The sequence below is a fragment of the Lepidothrix coronata genome, unplaced genomic scaffold, assembly GCF_001604755.1.
Source record: "Lepidothrix coronata isolate B3197 unplaced genomic scaffold, Lepidothrix_coronata-1.0 Scaffold224, whole genome shotgun sequence".
NCBI lineage: Eukaryota > Metazoa > Chordata > Aves > Passeriformes > Pipridae > Lepidothrix > Lepidothrix coronata.
Window position 1 is genome coordinate 1,051,617 of NW_016690404.1, and position 12,886 is coordinate 1,064,502.

Consider the following 12,886-nt stretch of genomic DNA (forward strand, 5'->3'; position numbering starts at 1 on the left):
ATATCTTCATAAAATCTTTATTTAATACAGTACCTTGGAAGTTTTCTCTGAAAATGTTCTGCTCTTATAATTTTTTTTTTCACATTCTCCTTTTCTTTCCTGTTATTTCCATGAGGGTATTCCAATAAATACAAATAAGCACATATGCCAGTGTTTTTATGACTGGGGTTGCTGGGCTGTGAAGGCCTGGCCAATCTGCCCACCCTCCCACACAGCAGGACACTGGGGGGTTACACTTGGAACACATTCCATTCTCCCTTTTTTATTTTTGTCTCAGGAAATGCTACTACTTTGCTTCATGCCACGTGTAATGTAATGTCATGTCTAAATAAGGACACCAACACTTCAAACCTCTACATGTGGCAAAACCAATCCTGAGTGGAAAAGTTTATGATTCCCTCGGAAAATCAAGAAGCATTACAAAAATCATAGCTTACCTGTCTTCGAAGGTCTCGTGTTTTCTTGGTCATCTTGTCAATGGCAATGTTGAGTGGGTCCCCCTTCTCCTTCCTTCCAGTCTGTTAACAAAACCAAAATCACAGAGTTGGAGAAAAATACTCCAAATAATATGCACTTCTAAAAAAAATAGTACAGACTTATCAAAGGAAACCTGTGCATCTTTTTTTTTTTTTGTTTGCTTCCATCAAGCTGTTATTTCCAATGTAGTGTTTTTAACATGTTTATGTGAGGGAGGCGTAGAAGATTATTTAAAAACAATCCTAAAGTGATAAGAACAAAGATGAAGGTGACTCACCGGAGAGTTCAGAACTTTTCCACCACTAAATTATGTGCATATATTATAGTTAATACTCAAAAAATCTGGTAAGACCTTTCACTATAAAATGAATATTAAGAGTTTCTAATCTCCATCCTGCCAGGCACTGGGAATGTTAAACATGATAATAAGCAGCAACACAGCTTGAGGACAGAAGGAAAATGGTCCCTACGCCTGTAGCAGGAATCATATTGGCAGACATTAGGTGCAGTATAAAGAAAAATTCCACTTAAAACACTTTCCTGCAGGAAGTCTCAAAGCAAAACTCCTCACGAAGATTAAAAAGGGGGGAAAAAAGCCTTTTGTGGCTCGTAACCAATGGGGAAAAAATACTTTTTTTAGGTTCAATGACACAAAAAGCATTAAGTGACTTTGCTAGCTGTATTACCTTTCTCTTAAGAGAAAACTGCTTCTCTAAAGATTTGTCACATCTCTTGCACATTGAACTCTGTTTGAAAGCTTTTCATCAAGAATCAGAATGATCTTCCATTCTTCCTGGTAGTACTCTTTCCTTCCCAAGGCTGTTTTCAAATACTCCTATTTAGAATTGTTCCTTGCATATGATTAAGAGCGATTTTCCGTCTCCAGCTGAGCCTAATAGCATACTTTTCTGGGAACTATTGAGAAGTCACTTTTGGGGTGGGATGGGGATTAAACATACCCTTTCAACAGTGATCTCTCACATGGACTGCACGGTTAACAGCTCTACATTGGCAAGTGGCCTCTGTTCCAGCCTTTGCTTTAAGCATTCATTCCAGAGAACGCCTGCTTTCTGTTATTGCCTGTAATTCTAATTATGACATGAGGCCAAAGCTTTTATGATCATTTAGAAATCCGCAAAAACCCATCCCCTTTTTTCATTTAGAAATTCAAACACAACAATATCAAGTGCCACCAGAATTTGATACAAAACATAAATTTACCTCTTAGCTCTCTAAAAAGAATCCATTACAAATTCTGGAGTTAATCATACAAATTGACACCAGAAAACAGAGAGAGAAAGCATTTGCTATCACACAAGAGGAGGCATCTGTGTCACCCGGTGATATTTTTATCTCACTTTTCTTGTCTTCATCCTTTGACTGAGTTCTTCTGGTCCCCAGCTGAAGAGCTAAGTCTCTTTAGCCTAAGCAGTGTCAGCACAGGCTTTTAGTTTTAGATGTCCTGAATTCGGTCCCTGTTATTTTGTTCGAGGCAGCAGCTGTCACATGTGCACACAATCAAAGCTTGCTTTTCAGGCTGAAATTTCACAATAAAGCTGAGGCAGATAAGTTTGGTACAGGAAGCCTCTCCTGGCTGTCAGAATGGTACAGCAGGGACTGCCAGATGAGCCAGTCTCAGCCAGGTTCTAGTTAGTTAGACTACAAAGATATATTCTAAGAAAACTTAAAAGAAGAAAATTACTCCAGCTGTGCACTGTGCACTTGCTGAACCAAGTTTTCTCGGTGACATCACTGTTCTGGGATGCTTTATTTTCCCAACCAAATAATTCAAATTCTTTAATATTGTTTAAATTCTCCTCTTCCTTCTCATTGTTAAAGCTTTAATGGACTGTCTTAGAAAGATCCATAACCACACAAAATACGTTAAGACATTTTTTTCTAGGGCAAAGATAACCTTTGTTTGGCTTTTTTTTTTTTTTCATTTGTAATAAAATCAGGGAATAATTTGCTAAACTGGGGAAAATTGCTGTGAATATTAACACAATGTAAACAATAAAAGAGTAAACACCATGATACTTAACTTAGGGATCGTATTTTACAGCTCTCAAACAAAACAACTAGTTAACAATTCTTATTCACTCATCTCATGCAGAGCAGATATATTTTGTGTTCACCACCTACATGGTGAGGTCAAGCAATTAATGCCTGGCACCCATTTAGGGGTTCAGAAAGTTGTCCTTGAACAGGAACTTGGGACTTCTTCCAGGGTAGTCAGCTATGGGATACAGTGACACTCAGTAAATTATGCATTTGATAAACTGGACCATCTAGGAGAAAGGGCTCCTGGCCATTGGAAAAAAAAAGTATAAACTTTGAGATTGACCTCAAAGTTTGTAATTTAGATTCCTAATCTGGGTGTTTTGTACTGCTCATAGGAGGGAAACTTTCACTGAGAGTAGGCCCATGGTAGTCTACATATAGAACCTCTCCCAAGCCTCTCTTCAAATTTATCCTTTATCTTTTTGAGTCTGGTTTTAAATTAACAGTGTTTATGCAAACAGTGGCCCTTGGGGTGCATCCTATTGTGAAACACAAAACAACTGGGAGCCCTTCCGTGACCCTTAGGCCACACAACACAAACTGTCAACGTCCATCTGGCCGGTCCCCTCTCCCTCCAAAACAGAAAAGAGCCTGTTCTCAATTGCTCTGTGCAATTGCCCAAATCATGCCTCCACGCTGTCTGAGATGCTAAATGGGATGAACCAGCCTGTGCTGGAAAACAGGCTCCCAAACCAAGAGGATGGAGATCCAGTTGAGCTCTCTCAATGTCAATATTTCATTAACACATAAAAACATGGATGCAGTCTCAAATATTCTGTACAATTTTTGTATTTATCCATGAATTTTAGGTGTCCTTTGCCTGTTACTTACGAAATGGCTACTGCCTTTTAATCTGTACCCAAAACCCCTCCTTCGCCGTAGGATTTCAAAGAAGGAGAAATTTGTTTAGTAAATCACATTATTGAAAAATAACTAGCGTGGCATGTGATGCTACATAGCTTCAGGGAGGTCTGTCAAACACCATCTGCTCTGTGCTGAAAATATAAGTTTATTAAAGTTTATTTATTTAAGTCCTTAAATACTCTTATATTATTGTTGCTCTGTGATAATTTTTTGGCCTTCATTCCTAGAAGAGATAGAAAGGAATTTAGTGGTTTCCTGAAAAAACCATAAAGCTTAGTATTGAGGCTTTTGCCATTTCTCTGTTAATCTTTTTCCACAAAGAGAAGAAAGATAATTTGGGCTAAAAAGGAAGCAAAAATTGCTGCTGGCATTGGGTTAAAAAGAGAAGGAGGAGAAATGCACAGAAGTCCTTGAATGTCAAAATATCGGCATTCAGAGTCCCTATGGACAGAATTACATCTATTCATGGTGTAATGAGAACTTTGCTACAGGAGAATATATTAATCAAGCCCCTGATTTCTTGTGACCATTTAACAGCATTTGCATACTGCTTGTACTCGAGATATTTTCAAACAATTTTCTCAGTCTGTGTTACTTCCATCCTAATTTCCTTAGAGCTTTTCCCTGCCTGTTTGATTTATTCTCAGATGCTCAGGATGAGCTAATTCCCACGGGATCCTGACCAGGGGCTGTGCTGGCTGCAGAGTCCTCCAGGTCAGGAGTGGGTCTTCCATTGCATTTCTACCCCGAGGCTGCAGTCCCTCTCTCAGATCATGGAATGCAGGAGCCAGCTCCCTGAATATAATTTTCAAGTGGTTTTAAGCCTGATTTGCCACGTGGCATGAGAAGTTGTGTAGTTTTTCAACACATTCGTGTCTGGTAAGTGGAAGAAATCTAGGTATTGATTGCCCTGTCATTCTAGAAAATGCCTGTAGTCACAAGCAGTGTCAACAATATTACTGGAACACTAAAACAAAGATAGAATACCAGAACTTTCCTCTTTATATTAAGCAAAGTCTGAAAAGCTTCATAGTTAAAACTGGAAAATATTAAGGTAAGCACTCAGTTATACTGGGAACTTCATTTAGTCAGGAAAAGAAATAAATTAATAACAAAAAGTACTTAGGGATGGTAAGAAATTTCAGCACCTGCTAGAATGATCTCTGCTACGATATAGCACTGTTTTTCCTTTTGAATAAAGACCTTTTTACTCTCCTTCCTTTTTTTTTGTCATGAACTGTTCACAGTTTATATTGTCGAAGTAAAATATAAAACTTCCAAAATATTTATCACAACTATTAAGGACATTTATATTGCATGATTTTCTTATTACAGGACTCTTTTGATCAGCAAAAGATACTTAAAAGGACACTCTCTTCTAACCCTGGAGAATATCACAGAGTCAAGACAAAGTCAAGTCAATCAGCCCAGAGACACTGTACATTTTGGATGAGATACAGTCAACCTTGGAAGAAGATGCTTCAGGCTGGAACTGTGTTGATAGTTCTGAATAATTCCAGATACCACCAGTATGGAAATCACAGAATTTAAATTTCACCACATGAAACGGCTAAAATTGCTACTTCCAAAATTATTATTAGAAAGACAGATGCTTCTGTAATGAATATCCTCGTATTGAAAAGTTAGGATCAACTTCCGAGTTGTGTGAGGTGCAAACCCATAATTGTGAGCATGCTATTTAAAAAAAAAATAAAAATTATAATCAGTGCCAGATGAACAAGGCTGACAACAGTGACCTATAAAAGAAGTGCACAAGAAGTGCAGCAACTGCAGGCCTACAACAGAATGTCACAGACAAAACCCAACATGTATGACAACTAAATGAGTGAGGTTAGAGAGGGTTGTTGTCCTTTTCTTCTGAAGTGCATCATTCAAAACCTCAGTGTTTCAATTTTACAATAATAATATTAATAATAAAAGTGGACTAAAACTATGCAAGAAGTTTTGGAACCACTGTTTTCCCACTTTCCTCTGTTAGATATAAGCCAAAATATCTGAGAAAGCTCAGTCTCCCCACACATTACGTGTTGCATGTCCAAGACACTTTCACTGCTGTTTCCAGTAATTTAGCCTCCAGGAGACAGGTGGAAAGATTATCTATTGATCCAAAAGCTACCAAATCTTGATTTATTTTTATATTTTCACCATCCCATGGGTAGAGGGTTCCATCATTTACAGTTTATTCAGAACTTCAATATCACGGTGTTTTATTAAGGCGTAAATTGCTGCTCAAAAATATATCCGTCCTAATATTTTATTTTAAACATTGAACAACATCACTCTTTTAAAACTGTGCCCATGTTCAATAGCCCTTTTAAAAGTGATGAAGAGAAGCTTAGTACTAAGAGGAAGAACATTTTGAACAACAGACATAGGCTGCATCAGTGCTTCTAAACAGAAATCTACGTTTAAACATACCAATACATATTCCCCTTCTGACAGAAGATGATTAATTTTGGGTCAGGAAAAGGCTAAACTATATATTACAGGAGAAGTAAGTAGAGACTAAATTTCACTGGAAGTTGAAAATCCTAGCTATTTGCTAGGGAGATGGGACAGGAAAACAAGTTTTACAAAACCTGTGTGGTTCCTGTATGGATGAGCTGAAGAAGACTTGTTAAAAAAAATCAATTTATGGAAAAATTGAATGGCAAGAAGTCTTTTGGGAGCATGATATAAACATGAATTACTGTTTTACTCAGCTCCGTACATTTATTCTTATAAATTATTTTGGTTTTAGAATTTACTCTAAGTAACTACAATGGAGGTTTGCAATGACCTGTTTTCCAGCTTCAACTTTGCTAGAGAGACACCTCCTATAGAATGAAAATTTTTTTGTTCCCTTTTCCTCTCAATAACTGATTTTTTTCTTCAGGGAAAAAAAGAAGAATTTTGATGAAAGGATGTTAAAAAAACCCTCAATGTCCTTCCTGTGCTGGAGGCCCCAGAGCTGCAGGTGGGGTCTCACCTGAGTGGGGCAGAGGGGCAAAATCCCCCCCTCACCTGCTGCTCACACTCCTTTGGATGCAGAGACATCCCAGTATGTTCAGGGTGTGGCTCCTTTGCAGTAAAACACCGAATTACAGGCCCTTCCACGATACTCCCCAGTTCTAGAATGCCATTCACTAAACAATCTGCTCATAAATGTATGATACAGTAAGTTCTCCTTAAATAAAACAATTTCTTTCATCAGTTTTTAATTACCTTGTGACCAATGAATTTGGTTCCAGTGTAGCATGAATGATAACAACTGTGCAGAAAGCCGGGGAAGCCACAAATTTGCAGTGCCAGAGAGTAAATAAATTCAATAAAATTAAAATGAGTCGTGAGCTGGACATGGTATCAGCACCTGAGGTGCACAGGTCTTATCCTTGGCCTGGATCCAAGCAAGTTTTATCTAGATCTGTACAAACCAAGTTTGAAACAAAATAAGGAAATAACGAAAACTGTATCTGTTAATGGCTGAGGAAGATTTTCTTGTCATATTTTATGTATGTTTTTTGTGCAGGCCACATCACCACAATATCTGAATCCCTCCAAGTGGTGAATCGGTGAATTAAGTGGTTTCTTCCATATCAGCCACGTGTAGTTGCTTCTTTTATCTTTTCCAAAGTGGGAAAACTTGTGTGTAGGGGAGTATTTCACTTTGATTGGTTTGTGGCTGTTGTTTTTCATGTTTTGCATAATTCACTGTTGTAACCACTTCTTGTCTTTTGGCAATAACCAAGGACTTTCAGAAACATTATCAATGACTGCAGTTTGATTTGAAGCACCAGTTAGGATTAGGGCTTGATCACAGTGGTTCCCAAGTGGCAGCTGCTATTATTAATTGATATTTACCCATAATCATGTACTGGCAACTGAGCTTCCAAAAAAAAAAGAACTGGCTGAGGAATTTATACTTATAATGATATTAGAGGTTGCCTAAGATGGAGAACTTTTTCACCCTCGAGAAAAAAGGCAGCAATTTTTTTGGGTTTGGTGATCTTTTTTTTTTTTCACTTGTAGATGATACACTGAATATTTCTGCATTTCTGTGTGTTTTTGAACTAGAGTTTCCAGGATCACTGTGGTGAGGACACGGTCCTGCTCTTCTAGATAGATTGGATTTTACAGTCTACTGAGGCACCAAACATTCAGGAAAGGCAACTGGTGGGACTTTTCTAAGGGACAAGGCAACTGTAACTTCCAAATCTCATTGATTTTCATTAGGTAAAACACATGCATTGTTTAGGGGTTTTTTTGGGAAGGAGGGAGAGCCATGCATCTGTTAGAAATTCTTCCCCAAGGCAAGAATATCCTGCTATCACTTAAGAGTTGTGTCACTTAATTAAACTCAGATTATAAAGCAGCACACACTGCCAGTCGAGAAAACAGTGATAGCTGTCAGGGAAGGACCATCCCATTTAATTTTACCATCAAGAAATACTGAATCAAATCTAGTTATTTTAGCTCCTTCTATGCTCAGTATAAAGTGACAGGCACTTTTAGAGCACCCATCTGTCTTGCATACTTGTTTTAATATGGAATACATTTCACCACATGGGATTGCTCCTCTCCATCAACAATGGAGGGGATCTTGAAATGCTTGATGATTAATTCTTTAAAAAAAATAAGTAACATAAGATAAACTGCCGACTTAATAACTATAAAGACTGTCCAGCCCTCCTAAGGATCAGGCTGGAGACTGTGTCTTGTAAAAGATTTTTGTGTTTTGGATGATTTTTTTCCAGAGAATTAAAAAATACAGGATCATAAAGGTGCCTTTTTTACAAGCTTCCACAAAAGATATTCCAGTCCTTCCAGGATGTGATATTTTGAGGTCCTGAAAATAATTTGCTTTCTTCTCACTGTCTAAAAGAAGCACACTTCATAATTCAGACTCAGTATTGGATCTTTACAGTCTTAGGTTCTTTTCAAACTGGCAGCTTGTCCCAAGTGGGGTCTCTCAAGGATTGATATTGGGCTCAACATTGTTTAATATCTTCCTAAGTGACTTGGTCGATGGGATCAAGGGAACCCTGATGAAGTTTGCTGCAATGCCCAACTGAATGCAAGGAAAGGTTGAGGGTGCTGGGTCACAGAAACACAGAAACACCACAACCTAATGAAGAAAACAAAAAAAAAACTCACCAAACATCCAGTTTAGCTGGATTTCTCTAATCTGAGCTTTCTCAGATAAAGACATACGCCAACATCAGCCTCATTTGGAACTGAGGTTTGCTGATAACGGTGGAAAACAAGTAAATGCAGTTGGAAGAGCCAGGACTGATAACCTGAGACAGGTTTTCTGATATGCCTTCAAGAACTCTCTGGTAGTGTGTGTGTAATGGGATCCCTATCACTGTGAATTCAGGTAATATGAGTGTTAGCATGCAAGTCTACTTCTGATCCAGGTTTCTGTCCTAATGCCCTTGAGAGCTGATGTCTGTGAAGCTTCCCCTCACTCCTTTCTGTTTGAGGGGCTGACTTTGTAACAATACGTATTAAAATTTAAATCTGGCAGAATATTTCTTGTCATTAAATAGCATCTTTTCCTTTGCAGTGCTTACTCAGAGGAAAACATAAGGGTTTTCATAGAAGAAGCTGCCTGTTTCTATTCAGAAAATGTCAGTACAGAAAATTGATGCTGTTACACTTAAATGCATATAAAAAATAGAATTTCTGAGGAAAGAAATGTGCATGATGTAAACTGTTATAAAAACATCAGCTTCACTGAAGCCACACTAATTTACACCAGCTGAGAATCTCCCCACTCATCATATAAATAAAATCTTGCAGATGCTTCCATTTAGAAGGTCAGAAATGTTTACTCCAGAATTCAAAATTATTCTAATTTCTTCACAGACTTCTACTTGCAAAGGGTCCAGTACAAACTCCTCATTTAACCACCAGCTGCTTTCCAGCTGCAAATTGCAATCTGCTTTTAAATGGCTCCTGATGTCTTCTCTTAATCTAAAATAACTGGAGAAAAAGCAGATAGGATACATTTTTTCTTTCCCTTCAGATATGTAAACCTGTAGTAAAGGACTATGCAAATGAAAAATGTTAAAATTTACCCATTCTAACAAAAGGTCTTGAGAAAAACCTATTCTATTAAGCATAATAATGTTCCTAAGTCATGAAGTAGTTATTAATGAAGCCTCCTATAATGTATTCTGTTCAAATTTTATCAGTTAAAAAGGTGATGCAATATGAGGCGACTAAGAAAAGAGGAGGGGTAGAGAAGGACAGAATGTCTTACAGCATGTAACAAAAAAATGCTTTATGGATCCAAACTCAGAAATCTATTGACTAAACCTTTGGTTTGTCTTTGTTACAGATTAGTGGAAATATTTCTTAGGACTTTCAAAGGAAGTGGTTTTGATGTCTGGTATTTATGTCAGTTTTACCCCTTATTCACTAGAAAGCTCTTGTAGCCAATCTTTCTCTAGTTGGTTTTAGACTAAAATGTGTATTATGAGTCCCAGGGGTGAGTGTTATTCACTGAATTAAGTGCAGGACTTCTTGAGCCATCTCAGCATCCCTTTAAAACATCCTTTTAGTATTTTTCAGCTCTCTCGGAGCAACACGAGAACCACACAATGTTGTTTGGTTGTAAGCAGAGATTTTTTTGTTTGCTTATGTATTCTAGAAAGAGACTCCATTGGATGATGACATTGACTGTAACATTGGCTTCCACAGTGTGGAACGTTATGCGTTTTTTTTTTTCAGCAAAGAATCTTTTAAACCGAATAGGCACCTCTGAGAAATGAAGTGACCACTGGAAGTACATCAGAGCATTCACAACATTTACAGGTACTAAATGAAAATTTCTTATGAACATATTGAAGCTCCAACTATGCTATTCTGTTTAGATGCAGAATTACTGCACAAAGGCACAAAGGCATTATAGAACCTCGGAGTTCAACCACACCCCCCAAACTCATCTGCCTGTGCCTAAGAGGCACAGAAGTGTTATTTGTGAGCACTTAGAGTGTTTTGATTATCAAATATCACTGAAAAACAAGATTTCAACTAGTTGGCTGCATCTGTCACTATCTAATAGATTTCTGTATGAGATGTGTGTTGACTATTTCTTTCTTTTTAATTTCTTTCTTTTTAATTTCTTTCTTTTTAATTGCACCATGCTTATATTCCTTGGATGATCCACAAGGAAATGAGTCTTGTTTATGTCCAATCAAAAATGTGTTCATCAATGTAGGCAGCTCAAACTCAATGCCAACTCAATACTTAGAGAATTAAATGCTTTTTCCAATTAATTGCTACTTTCTTTTCCCTTACCTTGCCAGTTCCCTCCAAGCCACCCAGGTAGAGGTTGGGCTTTTTTGCACGTTCTTTGTCCTCCAACCTGTTCTGAACACTTTTAATTACAGTCTAAGCTGGAAAAATATTTGAAATAATTATTATCTGAAAGCAGTGCTGCTTTCCAGTGCTGACACCCTACTTGGCAATGTACTGTGCAGCCTACACAGTATCAGTGGAGGTGTCAAACTTTCTGAGGGCAGTGACATGTGTCTGGAAACAAGGGTTTCACCCTGACACATCTCCTGTGAAAACCCCACCTGCAAACAGACAATGAGCGTGAGGTTTAATTGGACATGTGCCATAACTTCAGCTCCTGCTTTGAATGACTGGGGACAGAGCAAAGCCCGGGAAAGAAAATAACTCAATCCTCATTACTGTAATTAATCTTTCACTTTGAGTACAGGCTGCTTCGTGTCCACGTGTTCCTTTGTAGGACATCACAACCACGAGGCAACAGGGATGAAATAAAACAAAACAAAACACAAAATAAAAGAACTTTTTAAACTCCAACCAGGCTTCCAAAAGAATGCAGAAGCAAAGGACCAGCTCTGTCTATTTTTACAGAGCAAAGCCGTGGTCTATTCCTGTCACTGCCTCAGATCAATGTGCTAAGTGATATCCATTCAAATTACTTGTCAGTTTAATCAGAGGAAGTAAAACACAATTACAGGGCATTAGTGTAAAAGCCAGCACAAAATAACAGAATGTCCATGTGGGATATCTGAGCAAAAGCCTGTTGAAAATAACTCTGTGACATTTTCATCAACAGCCTTTTTTTACAGAAAAGAAAAAAAACCCCAACCTTTGCAAATGCTATTACAAACTAATTAGGCATAAGATAATGCTTTATTTCTACAGATTGATTAGAGTCCTTATTTCTTCTTGTAGATATCAGAAAAATTTTTGGCTTTTGTTCTGTTATTAGAATAAAACTAAATGCATAAAGATAAAGACCTTTTCTGAAATGATAACTGGTGCATTTACAAAGCCTCTCTGTGCTCCCTCTCAAGACAGCAGGAGTTTTACCATTATTTCCACTGAATGACTGGAACACTCATTTTTCATGGACACTCCAAATTTCCATCGAATAAAAGGTTTATTTTTGGAATCATCAGGCAGATGACTTGGATTAAGTGGGCAAAATGGGAGCAGGGAAGGGAAGGGACTTTTCCTTCTCCCTCCAAAAGGCAGAGGTGCAAGTTTGGTGGGTTCAAAAAGGACAAATTAATGCAAACCTGCCCTCAGAGCCCTGCCTGGAGTCCCCAGATGAGATATGCTGGGGTGGGCACTGGTGCCTGGGGTCCCTCTGACCCTTTCATCCCAATCTGCACCACAGCCAAGTTTCAGTGCAACAAGTAAAACTGTACCCAGTCCAGAGGTATAAAGGGATTTAGGGTTTGTGAATGCCCACAACAGGAAATCAGCCTGAAGCCCTACATGATACTCAAATATTAAAATAAAAATAAAGGGGGTAGAATAATCTCTATGATATTTAGAACATCACTTTTTTTCAAAAAATACCTATCAATATAGGTCTTCAGGATAGAGCACATGCTGGAAAAAGCCTTTTCTTTCCAGCCCTAACTTGCTTTTTAAGATCCAGAGAGGATGGGGGCTTGGACTTTACTCAGCACAGTGAATCTCCTGGAATGAGGTGACTTCACTTTTTTCAATAGCCACAATGCACAGCCCAGGTTTAGGTACCCCTGTGGTAAAAAACTCACTTAAAATGTTCATGTTGTAACTCTGAGCTCAGAAACCCCGAGGTCTTTAATTGGATTTGGCCCTTTATCTTCTATATTCATGAGATAGTAATTAATTTGACCACCCCTGCCTGGTTCACAGGATAATTGAATGAATAGTTCTGCACAGGAACATAAATGCCTCCAAAAAGAGTTATTACTATGAATGTGCAATATGGCAAGTTAACTCTCTTGGTATTGATGGCACTGAAATTTTTAAGGCATTGGAGTCCAAATCACAGCTAATGAAAACGGAAAAAAGTATGCATATACAACATGCAGAACTACTGCACATTTTGCCTTTAAAAATAATAATAATAAAAAATTAATCCTATCTTTTTAAATTTCCTTTCTATATCTCCATCTTCTGGCACTACTAAACCTGACCAAATATTGCAAAAGGGGTTAAAAGC

The 12,886-nt window shown here is 37.9% G+C and overlaps 1 protein-coding gene across 4 annotated transcripts in view; it reads right to left on the reverse strand.

Annotated features, from left to right (window-relative positions):
* The window catches only part of CTNNA2 (catenin alpha 2), a 342,296-nt gene that overhangs the window by 116,364 nt on the left and 213,046 nt on the right, over positions 1 to 12,886 (reverse strand). For 2 of the 4 annotated variants that reach the window (XM_017833919.1, XM_017833922.1), the window contains exon 2: positions 438 to 518. In XM_017833919.1, coding sequence (XP_017689408.1) covers positions 438 to 518 — 81 coding nt within the window. Of the gene's footprint in view, positions 1 to 437; positions 519 to 1,163; positions 1,221 to 10,707; positions 10,727 to 12,886 lie in introns of those variants that run through there. The other 2 variants (XM_017833921.1, XM_017833920.1) reach the window with 2 other exon arrangements.